Genomic DNA, 25,009 nt, shown 5'->3' with positions numbered 1-25,009 from the left:
GTGTTAAATGTTTACTGAGGCTTTAAATAAATGTTACTTAAAACTTTAGCTTAGGATTTTAAAATTAAAATCAACCAATTGTGTTAGATTTACTGAGGCTTTAATTAATATTACTTAAACCTTTGGCTTAATAAATTGTTATCAAATGTCAATTATTTCAGGTAGTCAAATTCAACCACTGGTGTTTGGTGTATCTTTGGATATGATTAAGGTAATTTAACCAAAGTTTTTGAAGTAAAACTTACTGGATTTCTATAGCTCTGGAATTAATTTTCTATGGACTATGTTCTACAAGTGAGATGCTTTAAGTTTGGTGGCTATGAGAAGAGTGAGGAATTTCCAGAAATCCCTTCCTTTTATACTTTTGGGGACGCTTGTTGCGCCCCCTAGACGTCTGGTTCTAACCATAATTAATGGCCATCTTGGCTATCTGTTGCTATGATTGTCACATCTCAGACGTCTAACCTTTTATGGTTGTTGGTTTTAGACGTCTAAATCACTGATATTTTCACTTTCTAACATGGTGAAATTTGGCATACTAGACGTCTAGTTTTTGATCTGTGGATAACTGTTTATTGGGGTTGTCACTTTTTAGGGTAAAACTTTCCCTTTTTTCACTTTCCTTCTGTCTAACAAGTGTATGAGTCACTGGGTTATGAACCCTGGTGTGTGACAAGTTCATTGACTGCCTAATACAATCTCATTCTGACAACCATTCTTCCACCAAAGGCCTGTAATATTTTAAGTTTAATTATAAAGGAAATGGTTGTGGTTTTTAAATTTAAAGATGTGATAAAAAGGAACGAATAAATGATTTGTTGATTTTGAACTTTTTTATCCTTGTTACAATATTAAACATTTTATAGGATACTACTTGGATGTTGCATTTTGGACAAGGACAAGCTATGTTAGAAGGTAAGTGTTTTAAAGCTTACTTTTTACATTATATTCCACTTTACAAAAAAAAGGAGAAAAAAAATTAATTAGCTTGCCAAGTATATTTTTTTTGCATAAAAGAGAAAGAGAAAAGAAAAGGAAATTTTTTATGTAGTACCTGTAATACTAAAATTTTGGTGATTTATTCCTTGCTGTGGGCAATGATGATGAGGCGGGAAATCTCTGCTAGGGTGATCTTGTATGCGATCCTGCTGGGTAGGATCAAACAACATGCTCTCTGGGGCATGCAGTTTAGGAGCTCTCGGAAGGTGATGGATGAAGACAGGTATAATCTGTATACTGTTTCTTCATTGGTTTCTGTGAGGGTTCTGATGGTCTGCAGTATCTCAGGCAGGCGATATGCGCGGGAGTAGGTAGACATTTGCATCAACAGGTGACGTTTTGCAGGAACGGTGTGGTTGATCAATGGCATGCTGGGCAGTATCAGGTATCGGTTGGTCATCTTCTCCAGGTACTTGGTGGAGAAGTTAGGAATTGTGCTTAAAACCTCTCTGTTGGCATGATGCCAGAGGCTGCACATTTCTCCTTCGGGAGTGAGCGGGTATCTTTTTGGAGGCTCCAAGACTTGGAATTTGAAATTATTCAAAGTGACAGAGACAATACTGCGATCTTGGTGAATGTGCTTCAAGGAAGGAACCCACGAATGTGGACAACTCGTATTGGCGAGTCTCACCAAGTTGGCTCCCTGGCTGTATACCATGGTAGGTACATATAAGCCCTGCGTTATGGCGTATGAGGTTGTTTGGGCCTCATACACTGTCAGCTGGTCTGTCACCAAATCCCATGTGCATGATTTAGCTGTCCCCCTGGAGAAGTTGGATACATGACTCAGCTGGTAGGTCTTGATAATATTATTACTGAGTATTATCTGGGGACAGCTATTCTTCAGAGTGCTCATGCCTTCTTGGTTTACTTTCCCCATGCACCGCGTTATCTGTGGAATACTGGTCATGTTGGTGTTGATTTGCTCGACCACAGCTAATGGGGTAGGATAGATCATGTTGGTGAAGAATGCTCTTTTTTCATTTAGGTCGATGACTGTGAAGCCGTCCATCAGTCTTCGTTTCAGTGAGTAAATCTTTTTGCGCTTGGAGGGTTGTTCTGCTGATGGAATGGGCGGCCTTGTTTTAGGGGTTACCTCTGTATTTGGGGGCGAGTTTGGGGCTGAAATTATGTATTGTGGGCTTCCCGGAGGGGTCCTAGGACCAAAGTTGGGTTTATAGGATGGCGAATTTGAAGGTCCGGGGGGGCATTCTGGGGACTTTCTAGGGGGCGTGCTGGCGCGTGCTGGTCTCTTAGGGGATGGGGGGTTGTAGTCGGGGCTGGAGCCACGGGGTTTTGTCCACGAGTAAGTCTTCTTTACGCGTTTATTAGGGGCGCCGCCGCCTGAAACATTTAAAGCATAAGTTTTATATAGTATCACAGTTAGTTTATATTGTATCACATTGAGTTACAATAAGTTTGGGAGGAGCTTTGCTCCTTTACTAAAATTGAAATAATATATGTTTCTATCAACAAAAATGATATGTGTAGAGATAATTTTCAAGTTTGTTTACATATGATTTTTGGCGGTGAAAGGACAATGGGGAATAATTTATATTTACATCAAAATATAGTTATTTTGTGGTTAAGATTTAGCATAAGTTTAACAATGTTTACTATTAAGTGCAGGGGTTGGATATTGGAAGATATTTTCATATTTAATATTGAAAGAAAATTTTCATTTTGATATTACAAATAGATTTTATTGGTAAATTTTAATATTTTAATAAGTTGATAAATTTGTAGGGTGTTATAAATGGAAAATAAAATATATATATAGATAGGTTGAGAGATAAATATTACAGTGTAGTCATAATATTACAAAAAATTCAGGGGGGGGGGGTAAATGGGAATTAATTTTGTGGTTCTCCAAAAGAAATAATAATAGATAGGATGTGAAGATAAATGTTAAATTGTAGTTAAAATAATAAAAAGAATGCGGGGGGGGGGGGGCTGGTAAATGGGAAATAATTTTATGGGTCTCCAAAAGAAATATTTATAGATAGGATGTGAAGATAAATGTTACATTGTTGAAAGCTTAAAATTATGGAGGGTTGGGTAAATGAAAAATAAATTTTATATATCCCCAAAAATAATGTTTATGGATAAGTTTTAGCGATAAATGTTACAGTATAATCAAAACATTACAAAATGTGGAGGGGGGGGTAAATGAAAATAAAATTTTCTATATGTAAAATAAGCCTTTATAATTGATGTGTAAGAAGAAATATGTTATTGGAAAATTAAATTTTTGTGTAACAGTGACTTTTAGATTAGCTTGCCTACAGATTATCAATTATAAATGATAAATCTACACTTTTTGTTCGGTTCAAATTTTTAATAGGCTATTTGTTAGCGAGATATTAATATGAAAAATAATAGAGTTACCTGATTTTTTAGGACTTGGTGGATCTAGTGGTTGTATTTCATCGTCCGACTGAAATAATATAAAGGTAAGGAAAAGGTAAAAAAAGGAATATTATTGTGTAGTTGGGAATAGTAAAAGGTTGTGGGTTGAAAACATTATTTATAATTTTGTAAATAAAAAGATAAAAAATTTGAACCAATATGGTTTAAAGATTTGTTGAAATAAGAGGTTTAGGGGTAGGGGGGGGAAATTTATTTTAGACTGAATAACATATTTTAGTGATTCTATATGAATCTATTATCGGGTTAAATTACATGCTTTCTATATATTAGGGTTATATTAAAACAATTATACTTACAAAGCAGTCATATACTGGCTGTTTCTGCGCCATCATTGAATATGAGTGCTGTGTTCTTTCCTAGCCTCTCGTTTCCGGATCCTAATGAGTTAAGTTCTGAAGATCTTGGAGCCGTTGAAGGAGTGGTTCTAGATGGATCTGGCAAATCTGTCCCCAGGTAATCTGTAAGACATATAATATGTAAGGGAAAAAAATGCATTTTTTGGAAAATATCTATTTATATAAAAAAATTCTTATTATTTTAGAGGTTTCCGAATTGACTTGAATACGTGGTTGCTTATCGCGATTCTCGTCCTTGTTCTGTTGTTGGTCTTAACGCAAATGTGTATGGTTTTCGTTAAGTTGGGAGGTATGTTTCTAATTTAATTAAATATTTATGATAAAGAATATATTTTTACTTTTCTATCCGTATTTTAAATTTCCTTATACGGAAAGGAGGGTTAAAATAATGCAAGCGCGTATGCCGTGTAAAATTTTTTACTAGTAATGAACTAAAATTCGCGTGTGTTTCATTGTTTATATAAATTATTGGAGTGAGGATATTCTTTGTAAAAAAAATTTTAATTTTTTAGCGTTATTTGAGCGGTGTTTTCGAAGGACAAACAATATTCGGCGAGTGGAGGAGGGAAATGGAGCCCACATTGAAATGAATCCCTTAAACCCTGCTGGAAATAACATCTATGATGATGTCGAGTTCTAGAGAGTGAATTCAAATCGTATTTAATAAAATTATACAAGTTAGTTTAAATAAGAGGTCAACAGAAAATTTGAGGATTTTATTATATTTAATATAAAAATTTGAAAGTAATTTGGGTATTTTTATATGATAAAGCTTGTATAAATTTGTGAAATACGACCTAATTTCTGTGTGTTTTCTATTTAAGAACATTATTAAAAAAAATTTTACCTGATTTTTCAGCACTTTAGTAATGAAATTGATCTAATGATCTCTGTAAGGCAGAGTAATGATAACAAATGTGATTTTAATTATTAAAGTAATTTTCACTGAGTATTGTGTCTATCTTTTTAACTTTTGTAACTGTTTTCTTCTATAATTATTCACTATAACTTGAATATGTTTTTGCTTTCAGATTTATTTGCGATTATGGATATCTATTCTGTTTTGTTCGATGTGGGTGATGAAACTGGGGGTCAGGAGCTGGGGGTCGGCGATTTTAAATCGGAGTATGAGGGGGATGGAGGAGACGGGGGAACTGTGTTGTCCGGTGGGGCTGGCAATACTCTGACGATAAATGTGGTGGTGGGGGGCAGTGTTATTGCGATCTGCGTTCTCTCAATGTAAGTAAAAAAAAATTTTTATTGTTGGTTAATATCGTTATTTTTGAAAACAAAGTAGCAGTCAAGAAATTGTTTTTGTGTGAAGTTTATCTTTGCTATTTTTGTGTTGGCTTCAACAAAGAAGGGTGTGTTTTTTAAGTTGACTAAATCTATATTTAAAATTCCATTCGGGAAGTCTATTGCTTGTAATAGTAAACCATGTTCCAGTTGAGGGCGTTCAAGCTGTATTAAGCATATAAATTTTTCATCAAATTGAATTTCAATCTTGGAATCAAGCTTGGTATGTCCTGGCAGGATAACAAATGATGTAAGGGAGGTTAAGTAGTAGTCTGCCTTTATTTGTTCTATTTTAAAGTATGGTGATCCGTGGATGATTAGTTCATACATCTAATATTTTTTTGTTGTTTCAGGTTGTTTCGGATGCTGTTCAAGCGCTTATGGAGACAATCCACCGGTAAGATTTGTTCTTAAATTTCGAATGGGAATTGGGCTTGATTGTTTAAAATGAAACGTTTAAACAGGTAGTTTATTAGTTTGTAGGTACCATAAATGTAAAATAATACGGACGAGATTAGGGCCGTCACTAGAATAATTGCTACCGGCAGTAAAAATAAGATTGCTATCAAAATACCGATAAATTGGGCTGGGTTTAGTTCATCAGTATGGTTGATAACAGTTTTCATAGATTGAATGTTTTCTTTTTAGTTGCCAACCGAGATATCAACGATGTTGTCGGGTCTGGAGGTGCTGCGGGTGAATTAATCCAGGTACATTTTTTAGATTCTGGAAAAGAAATAATTATTTTGTCGAATATAATTAAAAGGGAGATGCAATATAATCAAAAAAGATATACAATTTAAGAGTTATAATGCAAGAAAAAATACATAAAAAACGAAATATTGAAGGAAAACTTAAAAAATATAATATTTTTTTAGCTGGAACCTGTCAGCGCCAGCGCCAAGACCTGCACTCAGCCCCGTCCCGGCCTGGTGAGAAAGGTAAGAATAGAGTTTAATTTATTAATGGTAGGTAGTTAAGCTTTAAAAAATATTATGCAATTTTGTTCGGTTCTTGAGAATACTTTATTATTTTAGAGGTTAACTGCATTCGAGCCCAGACGGATTAATTTTGTAAGTTTGTATTTCATTTATTGTGTGGGAGGGGATTTTGAAGGATATCTATAAGTAGTTAAAATAATTTCTTAAGTTATTTATAGGTTTAGTTAGTAAATTTCTCGATTAAAATCTTATTTAATATTTTAGGATGAGGTTTGAAGCGTCTATTTTTCTAAGAAGAATTACCACTACCCACATTTCAACATAGTTGGGGGGGGGTTAGTTTAAAAATGTTTTTCTTCTTAAAAAAATACTAGGGCTAAATTTAGGTAAAACATAAGTAGAGATTTTCGATGGGTTAAGTTATTTATTTGTTAGGAGGGTTTAAGTTTAGGGTACGTATTTAATTTAGGATTAGCAGTTGGATAAGGAAAAAAAAATATGTTGGATTGTATTAACTTTTAGGGGGGGGGAGAAGAATAGGGGGGGGGAGGTTGTAGAATAAAGGATTGTAGTGGTTTAGTATATGAATGGAAAGAAATTTTACAGGATAAAAGGAAACGAAAGTAAAAAAAATTGTGGGTAGGTATTTAAATACGTAATTTTAATTGTAAAAATGTTCGGAAAGGTGGGGGGTTAAATTTGGGGGGGGGTAATAAGATTGAAAGAATTAAGATTTCTTTTCGGGCGCAGAGATTTTAAGTTAGGACGAATTTAATTTTAAGGTGGGGGTTAAATTTGGGGGGGGGTAATAAAATTGAAAAGAATTAAGATTTCTTTTCGGGCGCAGAAATTTAGGACGAATTTAATTTTAAGGTGGGATATTTTAAAATTTAAGGAGTTAATATTTCTTCTCGGGCGCAAGGATTTAGGTTAGGATGAAATTAATTTTAAGGTTGAGGTTAAATTTGGGGGGGGTAATAAAATTGAAAAGAATTAAGATTTCTTTTCGGGCGCAGAGATTTAGGACGAATTTAATTTTAAGGTGGGATATTTTAAAATTTAAGGAGTTAATATTTCTTCTCGGGCGCAAGGATTTAGGTTAGGATGAAATTAATTTTAAGGTTGGGGTTAAATTTGGGGGGGGTAATAAAATTGAAAGAATTAAGATTTCTTTTCGGGCGCAGAGATTTAGGACGAATTTAATTTTAAGGTGGGATATTTTAAAATTTAAGGAGTTAATATTTCTTCTCGGGCGCAAGGATTTAGGTTAGGATGAAATTAAAAATGAGAAAATCTTTACTAGAATGTTATTAACCTATGTATTAATTATGATGTATATTTTTAGAGGAAAAGACCACTACATTCCTGACAACTGAATAACATTTGGTTTGGAGGGGGGGGTTTAGGCTATTGAACATTATATCTTAATATTGATGGGTATCGTTAGATTTATTATTGGAATGAAAATAAGTGTAAAGAAAAATTTATCAAGGGATTTGAAGGGAAATTTAAAGGTTGTAAAATTAGGGGAAATATGTATGGAATAAGGATTTAGGGTTTAGTGCTTTGAAAGCAATTCTAAATAAATTTAGGGGATTAATTTATTTATGCACTATTGTCAGGTTTGGAATGGCTTTTTCTCAAAAAATAAAAGAATTTTAGTCTTTGACTAAATTCTTAAAGTTATTTAAGATAAAATATTAAGATTTGGTGTTAAAATTTTGGCTTAATGATAAATTAAAGGACTATTTCTGTTTTTAAAATTCAAAATTTGATATTCAAAAGTTCTTTATTATCAGGTGTGTGTCTTAAGGTTTGGACGTCCTGGAGAATTTATACCGTAATATTTTAAGAAAGGCTTTGTCTTCGAAATTATGAAACTTAAATATATTTGTTAAGTATTTGCGTAAAATTTAAGTAAAAGTTAAAAATGGAGTGCGTCATTTTAATGGCGTGGGTTGGATGGAGGGTTTAAATAAAATCGTTAAAATTTTAGAATATTCTTCAGGAATGTTAACGAAAGACACACTACTGTATAATAACAGAAGTAAAATATGATAGATTTTAATTTATCATTAAATTGATATTGGTAAAACCAAAGAAAGGAATTTGTTTCGAGATACATTAATTTAACACCTATTTGTATAAATGGAGGTAAAAATAGATTTTTATTAGCTTCTTAACGTATCGGAAATAATTTATTTGAATAGATGGTTAATTAAAGGGAACAAGAAGAATTATGGGTGTTAGTTAAGTGCTATGTAAATCAAGTAGCGTTTAAAATCTGTTGTGTTAAGGGGAATCATTCTTTTGTACTATAAGATTTATGGGTTATGGTGTTAAAATATTTTGAGCGAAGCTAGTGGAAATCTGTATTTATCTTCATTATTTTAACAAGGATGTAAATTTTCAAAATTTATTTGTAAATATGTAAAGTTTGTATAAATTAAACTAAAATTTGCAATTTTTAAAGATTTTAAAGTTTAGAAAAGATCGTTTTATAATATTATTAGCATTCTTGTGATAAAAAATTGTACCTAAGAAATTTGTATATAAAAGATTAGAGTATTTGACTAAATTACGCTTATATTTCAAAAGAACTTGTACCTGTTTTTAGTAATTATGTGACAGAAATTTATGTAACGTTGTTTTAAGACGAAAATTAAAATAAAAGTGGTTTATAAATCTCACGTTTTCTTTTCTTATTTTAACTGTAAATTAATAAATTAAAATTTGATAAAGAATTAAACAAGAGAGTGTAATAAAATAATTTCGAGGTGAATGTTTTCTTATGAATATTGTTTGATTCTTTATAAATGTTTCGGAAAGATTGGAACTAGTTTTAGTGAAAGAAAAATGTTTTAAAAAATTTTTCACTTCTTTGGAATAAAAATTGTTTTAAATTTACGGAAATTTCGAGGTCAGAATTTATTTTAAAAGATCATAAAGGTTGAATGTTTTCAAATCTTAATTAAAATATTAATCTTTAAATGGTCGTTTTAAAAGATAAAGACGATTAATCGATTGCGTCTTTTTTCTTAATTCGATAATACCTAGTTGTATATTTCCGATACATAAATTTTAATGTAAATCTGTTTTTAAGATCTCGTAAAAAAAACTGATTTTATGAAAAGAAAAGGTGTTATGATAAACCAATTTAAAACGTAATACCTAGTTATTTTGATTAAGATTAAAAAAAAGTTGTATTTATTTCGAATATAATTCTAAAATTTGTACTATTAAGTGGTTGAAAGTAAAATTAAAGTTTATTGAGTAGGAGCAGGTTAGTATGAATACAATGGGTGAAAAATACATTGTAAAATTTTGGTTAGAAATAAGTAGGGGCAATTTAACTTGTGTGTTTAGTGGACCAAAAAAGATTTATGGCACGAGGATACAATAAGCTTGTGCGGAGGGGAGGTGGTTATAAAATTTATGGGGTGGTATTAAGATATTTAGATAAATATTGAGATTTCGTTATCTTTATGGTTATAAACATTAATTTAAATGGTAGGTTGTAAGATTTATGCGGTAAATATTTGGTAAGAAAATTGACAAGAAGTTTTCATCTGCTGAAAATAGATGTAGAGAAACCGTTGGTTAAATATTTGAAGATTTATGTTAGCAATCAAGAAGGACTAGAAATTTGGATTACAGGATGGAAATAAGTTAATCGTTATTGAATATTTGTTTGCAAGAATGTTCTATAAAGCTTAGATTAGAAAAAAAATTTTCTTAATAGTATGGAATTTATCTTATATGTAAATATTGGATCGATTTTAACATGGAATTATAAACGGCTTAAAGGTATGAATAATAGAGCTTGGATTTCATTAGAGGAGAGCGGTGAGAATTGCGTGTTCTATAATGCTTAGTATTTAATGAAAATAGGTAATAATGCGATTAAAGAAGTTATTAGGTAAGAATAGAAGGTTTAATTTTCTATTTCGTAGTATTATAAGTTAAAAAATGCTTCATAATACTTAACAATGAGATTAATATACAGGTGAGAAGTTAATTCGAACTGTTCGTTACTTTGATAAAATAAATAAATGAGCGTTTGAAGGTTTGATGCAAAGCGTGTTTTATATTGCTTAGTAAAAAAAATAAAGATTAGGTCAGAGATTTTATTTAACGAAAATAAAAAAGGCAGTGTTACAATTAAACAGATAGATAATAAGATGATTAAAGGTTTAATTTCACGTATATATATATAAAAAGAATATTATTAGGTACGAAAGGAGAAAATTATTTGTTAGACGCGGAAACGTGTTTATGTATATTAGAAAAAGATTAAGCGTGTTCTATACAGCTTAGGCTAAATTAGAATGGGTCGATTCCAGTATGGGGGGGTATGTACACAGTAATTGTTAAAACCATATTATACAATAATTAGGGTGAATCGATTTCGAGATTAGATTAATTATACTTATTATTAGGAGGGGTTAATTATAAATTTGATGCTTGGGACTTAAGTTAGTTAATCAATTAATATGGCGGATATTAAGGAATGTAATTCAATAGAAATATGCTTAGATGCATTGAATTATTAAAGTGTGTAGTATATAGCTTAGATTCACTCATATGATTAGTTTGAATTGGTTGGAATCGATAAAGGTTAAAAAAAAGAAAAATATAACAGAAATAATGTACAATAATTATATTAATAAATACACAAACAAAATTGTAATTTAAATAGTATCATTTGTCGTATTTCTAAAAAATGTGTCGCTATAAAGATTGATGTCAAATCCGAATTTTTTACGTTCTGAAATAGACATAGCATCAAAGAATATGTAAAATACATAGTAGAAATAAGGCAGATGATTTCGGAGGATGAAATTAAGCACTCTAGGTGCAAAATTTATTGTAGGATTTAGCTGTTTATAGATAATAGCGGCATTACATAAATTAGAAATAAAAATGAGGTCTTTATGTTTTATAATGATCTCTAGATTAGGTTTTAAGATTCTATCTCTAAAAAGATCTTTTTCAGCTGGCGTAAGGTGTTTAAATTTTAATAAGGATCTGTCTATTATTTCGTCCACGTTCAATATATTGTTTCTGATGGTGCTGGATATGTTATACATCTGAAACAAAAAAAAGAAATATGCATGATTTTTTCTTACCATTTTAATAATGCTATTTTCCATTGGAACTCTTTTACAATGACGTGTAGATTTGAAGAAAAGTTTTTGCACTATGGCTACGAGAATAACTACTAATCCTACAGCTGAAATATCAATTAATATGCCTACGTAATTATCTTCAACATATTCAGGAAATGTCAGATTATTTTTAACTTTATCTTCTTTTTTTCTTAAATAATCTGTCATGTAATCTATTCTATTGTGAGAAAATGTAGATTCCTCGACATCTCTTGCTGAGTTACGCTTGAAGGATACTAAACCAATCTCCATGTCTATGAATGATAAATCACCATCAAAAGTTATATGCGCAGGTAAGTCTGATTGAGCTAAATCAACATTTAATTGATTATTTATAGCATTAATAGTTAATTGGCTGGCTTTATGAAGCAAAACTCCTTCATTTGTTGGTGTAAAAGTAATTGATGGGTTATATTGAAATTCACAAAATTTTAATGTATCATTAAAATTTTCTGAGTTTAAGGCTGTTAGACATTTATTAAGATTTATCCTTTGTTTATAAGATAAAGATTTATCTGATGGCTTAATATATTTATGTAATGAAGGATCAAAAAGATAACCTTCTTCTAAACCAAAATTATTATAATATACAGGAAGTAGTTTGTTTCCTGTTTTTTGGTTGTGATATTCAATCTTTTTAATATAATACGTAGGTATACCATCCTTAATAAATGAATCAATTATTTTAATGTCTGTTTTAGGTGTGTTGTATTCAAAAGTCGAGATGGCAGAGGCCAAGCGATCTGTGATTATGTTTTGTTTGGCTTGTTTTATGGCTTCATAATGTGAGTCCAGGTTAGTAAATAAATAACTTAGTGTTTCTTGTATAAATCGAAATTGGATAATAATTGATGTAAAGGATTGACTGTTGGCTTTAAAAGCGTCCCAAGTAGGATATTTATCAAATGTTATTTTTGTGACCGCATTTAAATAGTCTAATGCGTTAAGGGTATCATTTAAAAATTTCTCAGATACTTCAAATTTACCAGATTGGTGATAAGGCGATGGAACCTCTTGTGTGTAATATTGCTGTAATTCAGTAAATTTTTTGTTTATTTCCATAATTTTTTGTATCTGAGTATTTACTAATGATAAATGTACATAATACTCATTTGTTATTAGCGTGTTATATTGTAGGTCGTTACTTGCAGGCAATGGGAATTTTGTATTTGCTTGATCATAAATATTGAATACTGTTGTATTAATTTTGTTAATATCAGGTAATTTACATTCAAGTTTGATAATCGTTTCAAATTTATAATCATACATATTAGTAGTAATAGTGTCGATTAAGAAAAATTGCAAAGAAAATATTGACGATGGAAGGATTAATATTAAAAGATATTTTAATAGCATTATGAATCAAAAATCTTAATATCAACTTTTGAATTAAAATTTACCTTTTTATTCTGATTTTGTGCTTTTTTAAGGGCTGATCTTGTTACAATCTGTTTGTCTTCGTCGTTGTGGTCTTCAGGTAGGTCAACGGGCTCTATGGGGACAACTCCGTTCTCAAGTTCCTTAACAATTGCAATTTCGTCGTCAATAATTTCCTCAGGTGTGTTAAATATTTCTTCAAGAACTATATTATCTGATGATAAAAGATTATCTAATTCTTCTTTATTTATATCCTCATACTGTTTTAGGCAAATATTTTTAACAGAAGGGGGGAGGGGGTCAAATAGGGGGTCTGAAGGAATGTATTTTTTTATCTCATTCCTGTTTCTTCTTAATTGTTTATTATTTAAATTAGATATAGCTTTTACTACTACAGCTTTTTCAGGGAGTTGTACAATAACAAAGGGTGTTTGATAATAAGTTGTTTTTAACGGTCGTGTATTACCTAAGATTTTGGATTGATCTTTTACAAATACAATGTCTCCAATTTTATAATCTCTGGTGATTCTATTTTTATTTTTGTATGTTGTTCTATCTACATTAACTTTTTCAATTTTTAATTGTGCTTCTTTCCATATTTTTTGTAGAAAGTTATGTTTTTCTTTTATTTGGTCAATGTGGATATGAGCATTTGGATGTATTTTAGGTAGGTTGTCTGATAGAAGCGGATTTTCTGACAAATGTACACCTGGTCCGAAGATGAGTTCAGCTGGAGAGTAGCCTGTTTTGTGAATTTTTGAGGTATTATGCAATAGACTGACAGAGCAGCAGAGGAAACTCCAATTGAATGACGGACTAATTGCCAAGACTTTTTTGAAATATGTTTTAAACAGCCCCACGTATCTTTCTATCCCTCCATGGCTAAATCCTGAGAAGGCTGAGGAATAAAACATTCTACATTTTAAGAAAGCTAAAGTTGAGATTGTCTTTTTTGATACAAAGAATGGGGCGTTGTCAGCAAGTATGCTTTTTGGGTGCCAAAATTGAAATATGTAATTTTGAAAAATATGTAAGAATTCCTCGCTTGTCTTATTGACTACGGGGAAGCAATTAATGAAATTTGTAGCTGGACATTTTACAATCAGTATATGCACAAAACCACTACTACTAGGAAGACTTTCTATTAGGTCCATGTGTAAAATTTCACCTGCTTGGTCACTGATTGGATAGAATCCTAATTTTTCATTTTTGGAGTACTGATTTACAAGCTGACATGCATAACAAGTTTTTGTAAACTTATCAACATATTCTTTTAGGCGAGGATGAAAGTAATTTTGGAGATTAAGAATCATTTTATCTTTGCCAGAATGGTTCGTAGCAAGGTGAGCAGAAGCTATATATGCATATAATAGCTTAGAAGGAATATAGAGTTTTGGAATGTCATCTTTGTCAATGTAATATAAAAGTGCATTTTTAATTTTGTATTTATTATTGTTATGTACATAAGTGTCTTCCGTTAATGCTTGGATGTAAATGTCTTTGTATTCTAATTTTTGTTCATCAATAATTCTTTGAGTGGTTAGAATTTTTTCTAAATCTTTCAATGGTTGAAAGATTGAAGTTAAATTTTCAATTATTTTATTGTATGAAAGACTAGAGCCTAAGACTTTTTTGCTGAGTTTTGTCTCTTTAAAATCTTTTTCAAATTTTTCTCTAGAGATTTGAGATAAAAGGTTAATATGTACTTCAGGAATGGAGTATGCTGTAATGTTGTTGACTGATAATGATTTTTCAGGTTTTGGATCTTTGTACTCAACAAACTGTGGATGTTGTACTACCCATTTGGCCCAGTCGCCAATGGACATCTCCTCAGCAGGCATATTGTCATCTAAGCTGTCCTTCACATACAGAGGTAATTGTATTTTTACTCTTTCATGTTTTGGAACTTGAAATTTTCTGCTTAGATAATCTGCTGGGTTGTTTTTTGAACTTAAAAATGCAAGTGTGACAGTTTTATGGTCATGTTTAATAATTAATCCCCATCGTTTCATTTTTCTACATGATTTTGTGACTCCTTCATTATACATCCAGAGGACTGTTTTATTATCACATAATGCTAGAGTTGGGTCGAAGCCTCGAAGGTGCTCCGTAGCATGTAAGGCATCTAGAAGTGCATTAAGTTCTAGAGTATATATAGCATTACTTTCTACTGTTTCAGGTATAGACTTTGTGTGATAACAGATAATTTCAAAAGTTCCTCTGTGTTTGCTGAGCTGATATTCTGGGTAAGAAATATTTATTGCTGGTCTTACAATTAGAGTGTCTTTTGATTCATAAAGTAGAAAAATGAGGGGTGCTGCACTTTTAAGTTTAGGTGCATTAAAGATAATTTGTTTTTGGTTATTGAATTTATCTGTTGAGTTTATTATTATTACTGATTTGTATAGTACACGTGCTAGAGCATCAAAAACATTTAAATCTTTGTCTATGGAAATTTCTCCGTTTTCCATATTTTTAATGAAATCTTTCATCATATGACGGTTTGACATGTATGTGTTTTCTAATATCTGGGGGTGGAGGATGTGGTCCCTAATATAGGTCACCATTTTCTTACAAATTGTATTGAATTCTGTAGGGCAATTTGAGACTTTTAGTAATAACTTGAGACTATGACTAAAGGAGTTTTTTACATCTTCACCATATCCTAAAGTTTTATCTAATAGATATTCATGTTTAGGTGGTTGAGATGTTTTTAAGTCTGCCATGAATGCTTTGTGAGATTGGTCTGCTCTTGGATAAAAGATAGGTTTATAAGGTAATTTTAAATCATAAATTATTCTGTGTGTTTTATCGTCCATGTTGATGTATTCTGGGACTTTTAATTTTGGGAATTTTGCTGGAATAATTTGTGCTAGGACGCAGCTATACTGAGAACCTGATGCGCTGGCGGCATCTGTCATAAGAATTTTGGGAACTCCAGGTTGTACAATTTTTGAGTACAATGGAGCTGATGATAAGGTTTTATTTAAATCCATAATTACTTTTTTATGTGAATCTTTCATAATGAATTTTGTTTTATCGCTTGTGAGTACTGTTATGTGTTTTATGTCTTTAAATACGTCAAATCCACAAACTGTTCTGAAAGAATTTAACATACCTAAATATGATTGCAGACATTCTTTAGATTTTGGCATGGGTGCTTGCAACACTTTTTCGACCCTTTTGGGGTCGGCTTGTATAAAGTTGTTGCACACATACCATCCCAAAATGTTGATTTTGCTTTTACAAAAGGATGCTTTTTCTATGGAGATTTTACATTTGTGAAAAGCTAAGCGAGAAACTAATTTTTCTATGCATTGGAAATGAAATTTAACACTTTCCTCATAAGTATCTTTTGCAGGTGTGAAGACAACAATGTCGTCGTAGTAGGTGTCACAGAAATCCAGGTAATCTGGCAACATAAGAGGATAACCATTGTCATAGAAGATTATTGTATTATTTTTATCTCTACTAGGAACATGATTAATGATCATATCTGTGAAACGAGCCAATATAGATGGAGAGCTGGCCAATCCTGTGCATAGTGAATTCATTTGATAGGCTCCAATTTGTGTTGCAAATTGGGTGTACTTGCGGCAGTCTGGATGTATGCTTATGGAATTAAATGCATTTTTTAGGTCTATGACACTGTAAAAGGAAGCATCTCTTAATTTATTAAGGATTGAGCTAACCGTAGGTATGAGTGGAGGCTCTATGGTTATAAGCTCGTTAAGTAGTTTGTAATTGACAACTAATCTTGCTGTTTGAGCTTTATTAGATTTTGCAATTAAGAAACAAGGACTGGCAAACTGACTGAGTTCCGAACCTGATGTGCTGGCCTTGCTGACAATGCCAAGTTTTTCAAGAATTCGAAGAATTTCTCTTAATTGTGCTAGTTCCATTGGAGCCAGGTAATAACATTTTCTGGTTTTTGGAAGAGAGACATGCGGTTTAAGTGTAATTTTATAAAAACCAAGAGTGTCGCTGATTTTACCTGCGTCCAGAGAGTGTAGTGAGATTATTTGTGGATATTTATCAATAAAGATGTCTTTTATATATGGCCAGTGTTCAGCATCATAATTGTTTTCTAATATAATGTCTGATGCATTTTCGTAATAATTTGAAGGAATTGAAAAACCTGAGGGTTGTAAGTCTTCAGGTACAATATCTTTAGTGTTTGGCTTAAAGCCTAATTGTATTGTTTCATTATCATCAAGGAAAGAATCTTCCTGTTCTTTAGTTAATGTAATAGGTGATTCCTCTACCCTATCCCTTTCTTCTGACAAGCTATATTTTGGATCTTTAACGTCATTATTAATTGCATCTGGGTTACCTATAAAATCTTCTGCAAAGTTAAAATCTAAATTAAAAATATTTTGATCTATGTTTGCGGTCTTAGTTTTATCATCTATATTTTTTAGAAGGGTGATTTCACCTATTGGAGTGATTGAACTGTCAAGGAAAGAGACTTCATGCAGTAAGTTAATTTTATTCTCAATGTAAGAATTTATGGAAATATGATTTATAACAGTAAGTTCCTGGCTTTGTTCAATAAAATCTACATATCCCTGGATTGCGCCATTATAAGTCGTAGGTCCTACATTTTGAACTTTTGCTATTACAGACATTTTATTTCTGTATCTTTGAACAAAACTAGTTGAAGGAAAAATTTTAATATTATAATGCTGAGAGTAAGGAATGTGGTCCTGACTTATAATCACGTGATCGTTTTCTAAAAATTTTGAAGCTGGGGATAATTGAAAATAGATTTCTGTTATTTCTTTAGGTTTAAAATCATTAAGAAAAGCATGAGCTAAATTTAAATTTTCATCAGTATCAAAGTAGCTAGGAACTTCTTGTTCTAAATCATTTGATTTGTATACTATTGGTTGCATATAATTATCGGCTTTAAGGCTTTTAATAATTAAGTTTAAATTAAGAAAATCTGTTAATGATAAAATAACTGGGTGTTTGCATTGAAATCTATCTTGGAATTTAACAATGTATAGTTTAATAATTTGTGGCTTATCTTTATAATCAAATTTAACTTTAAAATCGATCGTTCCTAATAAAGGTATTTTGTGACCCGTGTATGACTTTAAACTAATATTTGTAGGTTGAATCATGTCATCCCATTCATCATCATCAAAGTATGGAAACAAATCTTTTAAATAAGAAAAAGAACAAATAGATAAATCAGCACCTGTATCCAGCATAGAGGTACATGATCTATAGTCATTATTAGTTAGATGTATTAACATTGGTATATATAGTTTCCGTCCATATGTAGGTTTTAGATCCATAAAAATAAGTTGGTGCTTGTCAGATTTTAGGGTGTTTAAAGAAATCACATTTAGTTGCTATTGTGATTTAATTCGATTTCTATATTCTTGATTCACTACTCTCATATCATAATCCCTGTGTTTTCCTTCCCTTTTGGCTTGAATAAAAGCGGGTCTGCGAAAACATAAGTGTTCAGGGTGGAGAAGTTTCATTTCATTTTTTGTTGCTTTAAGGCAGATGGTGCAAGGTACATTTGTTGGTGGCTGAACTTTTAATTTACCATTATCTAAACGCATTTGTCTGCATCTAGTTGATTCATGCCCAGAGTCACCGCATAGAGGGCAATTAATTTTATTTTTATATTCTTCTACAGGTTTATTGTGGTGATATTTGTGAGAACCAAAATTATCGAAGAATTGGTCTCTAAGACGTTTAGAAAAATTTTGCGGATTATATTGGCCATTTTTATATTGGTTATGAGGCTGTTTACTATAGCTAGCATTGTTAATATTATTATTATTTTTATAATTATTATTATTCCTGTAATTATTAATGTTGTTTCTGTTGTTATTATTATTTCTTTGGTAACTTTGACCAGGATTATATTGTGGCTTTCTATTTATATAAGAAGATTGATTATTATAATGATTTTTATTATTATTATTGGAGTTATTTGAATAATTTCTAGAGTATTGGGGCGTCCCGCCAATATCTAATGAATTTATATAGCTCCTGTTATAATTAGAGAAATTGGATCCATTATTATAAAATATATAATTATCTTCTATATCGAGATTATTGATGAAGTGCCTATTATTTTTATAATTATTATAGCTAGATTTTGCGTGATTATTGTTATTATACGTAGATCTACGATTTTCATCAAAATTTAAAGCATTTACAGAGTGTCTAGGTGTATTGTATTTGCTGAAATGTATAGACTTCATTGGTTTGCTAGCATAAAGTTTTTCTAATTCTAGATCTATGAGGTCAGAATAAACTTTTAATGAAGTACTAAATTCAGCAAAAGATGCGTTACGGCCGTAGTAAGCATTGCACTCTTTTTCAGCTTTAAGTACGTACTCTGAGCATTGGCGGGGCAATGCTTTCTTTAAAGCACTTATGACTTCAGCATTAAAGCATGAATTTCTGGAGGTTTCATCATGAATAAGTGCCGCACGGTTCCCTAATTCAAGAATGTCTGATTCAATACTTGATAAAGTTGAATTAGGGGGAGGATTATATTGTAATAATTTATCTCTAGCTTGGAATGGATTTATGCGAGTATCATATTTTTTTAATAGGTTTGAATAGATATCGCTAATAGGCAATTTTGAGCTTATTTGATCAGATATAAACTGATAAGGTTCATTTGTAAAACTTTTTTGTAAGAATCTTTTAAATTCAGCCTCTGATAAACACATGTCCTCCTGAAACTCGTTAAGATTTGTTAAATGTTCAGCAATGGAAGGAGAGGAAGGACTTTTAGTGTTGAATTGTTTTTTTGGAAATAGATTATGAGCTAAGTTTCTTTTATACTCATCATGAGTTAAGATATCTGTAGGAGAATATTTTGAAGGGGCCACTATAGTTTCCATGGTTGTAAATTTTTTATCCGCTGTATAATTTTTTATTAAGTGATCTAATTTTAATTTTTCTTCTCTGATTTCTTTTTCAATGCGTTTTTTATTTTGTTGTAAATGTTCTTGATAATCATTACTTATGTCTTCTATATCAAATTTGGAGCAGGAATGTCAGATTTTTTACTCAAAGCAATTGAAGTGCTAGCTAGGTTTAAAAGTAATCGACCGATAGGGTCTTGTAATGTTTTTGCCACATTTTCAGTAATTAGATTATTATGATGATCATCATTTATTAAATTATTATCTGTATTTTGAGATTCCATTATGATTGACCCCGCCTGTGACGTAGGTCTCGAGGGGGATTTTTCGCTTCTTTTAAAGATGCTTGTCATATTTTGACTTAATTAGTTTTATAATATTTTCAAAAGTTGAGAAAAATTGATTTATAAATTCAGCAAAACTTTTTAACAATTGTATATTAAAAATAGATAAAGCTACTAAACCTAATAAGGATACGAAAATAATAAAAGATAAGGCAATACACTTACCTAAAATTTTGAATGTTTTTCAGGTAGAAGACCAAAGATCGCTGTTTTGACGGGACTCTTCTCTGTTGATGTTGTGGTGTTATATACCGGATCCGTCAGAAATCACAGGTCTCCTTAATATTACTAAGAGTTATTATCACAGAAAGTTTTTCACAGCAATTTAGAAATACTTATTAATGGTGTAGAATACACAATCCGATAGGAAAAAAATTCGAGAACTATGAAAAAAGTTGGAAAAGAGTTTATTAGTAGCAAATTAAAGTTATAATGTCAATTAGAATAAAAATAAGAGGTATCCTTTCAGTTATATCTAAAAAAATAGCAAAATTTTCAAGTGCTTTATCAGATTTTAAATTGTCTAATTCAAGTTTATAAACTAAATTATTGGCTGTTATTTTAGTGTCAATTGACGCAATTAAAAATAGTAATATGATAGTATAGAGAAGTTGTTTTGTCTTGTACAAGATATAGATTGTCAAAAATATTAAGTATATATCAAGGAAGTCAATGTTCTTGGTAAAATGCTATGGGTCCGTATAGAAAAATAAGGTAAGAGAACTTAATTAAAAATTTTCTTAATAATTCTTATCTATCTAAGATTCAAAAGGACGGTCGCACCACCTGTAGGAGTGATAATAGCGTTTACCGCTATTCTATACCTTGCGTTATCAAAAGGTCAGGTTTTAACCTATCTATCCTTTGAAATTAGAAGACGTACGTATCAGCCTTCCTACCTGCAAAGCAATCCTTTAAATGTTGGTTCAGTAAGTAGTTAATCCTAGTCCCGACTCTCAAGGAAACCCAATTCTAACCGATAAGGTCCTCCCTTACTTAACGGCTTGCCACTAATTCCCTCGACAGTGTTATATTCGAGCTAGGTAAATTATAGAGTAGTTTTTAAACGAGTTTACCAATTAATAACTAATTCCTTATTATTTTATAATTTTATTTTACAAGACTTAATTTAAACACAAAACAATCACAAGATATTAATCAGATTTTAATTAAATTACAAGATCTCAAGATTTAATAATATTAGATTTATATAAATGGTGGAATAATACTTATGAATTAATTACAAGACAAAACAATTCAAGATTTAATGATATTGGATATATAAAAGGTGGAGTTATACTTATGAATTAAAGGACAAGACAGAACAATTTAAATTCGAAATGGTTGCAATAATTTAGAATTAGACCAAACAAAATTGTACACAAAACTTATTTAACACAAAGTATTATCAATTAATGTATACTTAATTACAGGCGTGATAGGTATACCTATCTCAATGGATTATTAATTACTTAAGTATTAATTACTATTCAAAGTTATTTCTTTATTTTAAAATGATAATCAATCAATAGCGTCGGACTTTTACTGAGGCTTTAAAACAAATCTTTTACTTAATGTTTAGTTTAAGATTTAAAATTAAATAATCAACCAATGGTGTTAAATGTTTACTGAGGCTTTAAATAAATGTTACTTTAAACTTTAGCTTAGGATTTAAATTAAATAGTCAACCAATGGTGTTAAATGTTTACTGAGGCTTCAAATAAATGTTACTTTAAACTTAGCTTAGGATTTAAATTTTAAAATCAACCAATGGTGTTAAATGTTTACTGAGGCTTTAAATAAATGTTACTTAAAACTTTAGCTTAGGATTTTAAAATTAAAATCAACCAATTGTGTTAGATTTACTGAGGCTTTAATTAATATTACTTAAACCTTTGGCTTAATAAATTGTTATCAAATGTCAATTATTTCAGGTAGTCAAATTCAACCACTGGTGTTTGGTGTATCTTTGGATATGATTAAGGTAATTTAACCAAAGTTTTTGAAGTAAAACTTACTGGATTTCTATAGCTCTGGAATTAATTTTCTATGGACTATGTTCTACAAGTGAGATGCTTTAAGTTTGGTGGCTATGAGAAGAGTGAGGAATTTCCAGAAATCCCTTCCTTTTATACTTTTGGGGACGCTTGTTGCGCCCCCTAGACGTCTGGTTCTAACCATAATTAATGGCCATCTTGGCTATCTGTTGCTATGATTGTCACATCTCAGACGTCTAACCTTTTATGGTTGTTGGTTTTAGACGTCTAAATCACTGATATTTTCACTTTCTAACATGGTGAAATTTGGCATACTAGACGTCTAGTTTTTGATCTGTGGATAACTGTTTATTGGGGTTGTCACTTTTTAGGGTAAAACTTTCCCTTTTTTCACTTTCCTTCTGTCTAACAAGTGTATGAGTCACTGGGTTATGAACCCTGGTGTGTGACAAGTTCATTGACTGCCTAATACAATCTCATTCTGACAACCATTCTTCCACCAAAGGCCTGTAATATTTTAAGTTTAATTATAAAGGAAATGGTTGTGGTTTTTAAATTTAAAGATGTGATAAAAAGGAACGAATAAATGATTTGTTGATTTTGAACTTTTTTATCCTTGTTACAATATTAAACATTTTATAGGATACTACTTGGATGTTGCATTTTGGACAAGGACAAGCTATGTTAGAAGGTAAGTGTTTTAAAGCTTACTTTTTACAAATAATCAATCCATAATAAATATTTGTGTTGTTAATTATCTTGCAATCAATTATTCCTTTTTTATTGTGACAAATTAAAAATTATATATGCATTATCAATCATATTGTATGTTTTTGAGTACTAATATTCTTTAAAAAAAAAAGTACAATCAGTGTTAGAGCATTGTTATGTTTGATTTCAAGCGGATTTGCCCCTAGCATCTATGGGCTAAGAAGAAGGTGGTCAGAAAAGTAGTCTAAAACTATCTCAAAAGTTAAGTTTAACATGGAGAATTAAAATTGGTGGCTGTGGGTTACTGAGTGGCTTAGTAAGCTGTGCATCTGACGGTGAGACTTATAGCGTGGCTTGTGAAGCCGCGTGGCTGATGTTGACGGTGACTGAGGCTGCCTATACCTGGTTTTGACTCATGGTTATCATGGTGTCCCAAAAGTTACATTAATATGATTCTAACAAACCACACATCTAGATCTGGTGATGGTGGTTTTGTTAATTTTAATTCATATTAGGCCATGATATGATACATTGAACCCAAGATATAGACTATGAAACCAATTAATTATTGTACTCAATAATATACATATGTACATATATGTACTTTAGTATTTTATAATTTTGTTCTTTAAAATGCCTCTCATTATGGTTATGAGTAGTAAGTACGTTCAGTGATTTTATGGATATAGAATACGTGGATATATTGACAGGGGATTATTTGTCGTTAATTTAGGTTGCAAATGTGGACCTCATTTATTGCATGGTCAGTTCGTCCAGTAGGAGTTGAGGGGATGGGGTAAATGGAGTAAATGTGGGATATCGTTGTTTTGGCCAGCTGAGAATATACTTTTTATTACAGTACATGAAAATCTGGTGCAATATCCAAGTAATTACAAGTCGAATGATCTGATATGTAATTCTCAAAGATAAATTGTAGTAGAAATTACTAAATTGAAACTTTTAAAACTATGGGTTTAGCTTTGAAATATACTTTGATAATTGTAAGGGTTTGTTTGCCGTATTTTAAGCAGCATTTAGAAAATATATAATATAAAAAAAGTTTTTATCTAGAAAAATAGGAATTCTTGAATTTTTCAGATATCAAAAGAACCACATAAAATATTTATCCTTATAATAAAGTAAAAGGATGTTTGTCTGTGTGTCTGTATGTTTGTACCGAAGGATCTCGCTAACCGCTGAACCGATCGAGTTCTCTTTAACAGGGTAGCTTCTCATAGGTTCCTGTAAGGTTTATTACTAAGATTGGGTTATCAAATTCGTTTCCCCTCTCCTCAAGTGTTCCTAGAGGCCTCTAGGGGGCGTATCCGCTAGTTTATGATACAAAGTAGAACGATGATTGTTTTTTGTACCGGAGGATCTCGCTAACCGCTGAACCGATCGGGTAGCTTTTCATAAGTCCCGAAAAGGTTTATAACTTTTTTCTTAGGGGGGGGGGGGGAAGGTACATTCCCAACCCCCCCCCCCCCCCCCCCATTTTTCTTTCAAATCTAGAATACGAAAAATTAGGTTAACAAGTCCAAACCTCTTTGGGCAAAGCCCCAAGAGGCTAGGGGAGAAGCCGCTAGTAATATATATTTGAGAAGGTTAATTCAAGATCCTATTTTTTAAATTACATATTTTGTATAAAGAGTTTTCTAAGGTTCTACAAATATAAGTTAAATTTCTATAATCTTTACTTTTTTGGTTATTTGCCATTGTACTTAGGTACTTTCTCAGACAATTAGGTCCCTTTCAACAAAGTATAAGTATACAGAGAGAGATGGGACAATGGACTGGTTATTACACTAGTCCCCAAAGTTTTATAATAACGTTTTCTTATTCGTTGGCTTAACCACTGTGAGGAATTTAATGATTTTTGATTGGTCAGTTTATTAAGTTGAGGGTTCAAACGTTTCAACCACTAATTTTACGCTACAGAAGGGGAAATTTTGTGCATCATTATTGCGAATGTATATCAATTTATCGGCTATTTTCTTATCCCTGATACGTATGGTATATAGTATAAGAAGTACAAAATATACCACTAATGTAAAAATATTTTAAACAAATGGAAAAGTGTATAACCCATAAATATGAATAATTGTTAATTTCTACATACAGATTCTGTTAAAATGTACAACGTGTTTAGTGTTTTCAATAGTGATTTTAAAGTTTCCAATTTTGTCTGGTTATTATATTTACTAGAAATTGAATAAAATCTTAAGTATTTTCACTTTAGCTTTTGGTTATTTTAGGTTATGTTGGCTTAGATGATTGCCCTGCATGGTTAGGCAATTGGCCCCGCAGTAGCTAGAAATAGGAGAGAGTCTACTGTAAAAATACGGAATGAAACACCCCTTAAGAGGTGTTGTCACGAAAAGGACTATATGTTATTCTGATAGTTATTCCTTAGAGGGCTTTTTGAGTCTGAATAATTATCTAGAATAATAAATCTATTATTTTTATCAATATAACTATCTATAAC

At 31.2% G+C, this 25,009-nt stretch overlaps 2 protein-coding genes and 2 long non-coding RNA genes across 4 annotated transcripts in view; 3 read left to right on the top strand and 1 right to left on the bottom strand.

Moving 5' to 3' along the window:
• The window catches only part of LOC145332904 (uncharacterized), a 122,227-nt gene that overhangs the window by 27,752 nt on the left and 69,466 nt on the right, over positions 1–25,009 (bottom strand). The gene's annotated exons all lie outside the window — the stretch shown is intronic.
• On the top strand, positions 159–3,872 carry LOC145332191 (uncharacterized). Its single transcript, XR_013884077.1, has 4 exons — positions 159–211; positions 867–915; positions 3,400–3,452; positions 3,790–3,872. It is a non-coding gene; the product is annotated as an uncharacterized LOC145332191 (long non-coding RNA).
• Positions 3,969–6,512, top strand: LOC145332190 (uncharacterized). The gene is made up of 6 exons (XM_080177147.1): positions 3,969–4,074; positions 4,298–5,024; positions 5,435–5,478; positions 5,730–5,791; positions 5,960–6,022; positions 6,287–6,512. The coding sequence occupies exons 2-6, from the start codon at positions 4,801–4,803 to the stop codon at positions 6,296–6,298; spliced, it is 405 nt and encodes a 134-aa protein (XP_080033273.1). The 5' UTR covers positions 3,969–4,074; positions 4,298–4,800; the 3' UTR covers positions 6,299–6,512.
• LOC145332099 (uncharacterized) lies at positions 16,993–22,509 on the top strand. Its single transcript, XR_013884028.1, has 6 exons — positions 16,993–17,044; positions 17,684–17,787; positions 20,005–20,089; positions 20,482–20,530; positions 21,751–21,800; positions 22,456–22,509. It is a non-coding gene; the product is annotated as an uncharacterized LOC145332099 (long non-coding RNA).

Source organism: Acartia tonsa, chromosome 11 (assembly GCF_053477335.1).
Source record: "Acartia tonsa isolate MP-2025a chromosome 11, ASM5347733v1, whole genome shotgun sequence".
NCBI lineage: Eukaryota > Metazoa > Arthropoda > Copepoda > Calanoida > Acartiidae > Acartia > Acartia tonsa.
The sequence above is the reverse complement of the archived record's forward strand: the minus strand, read 5'-3'. Positions and strand labels throughout refer to the sequence as shown.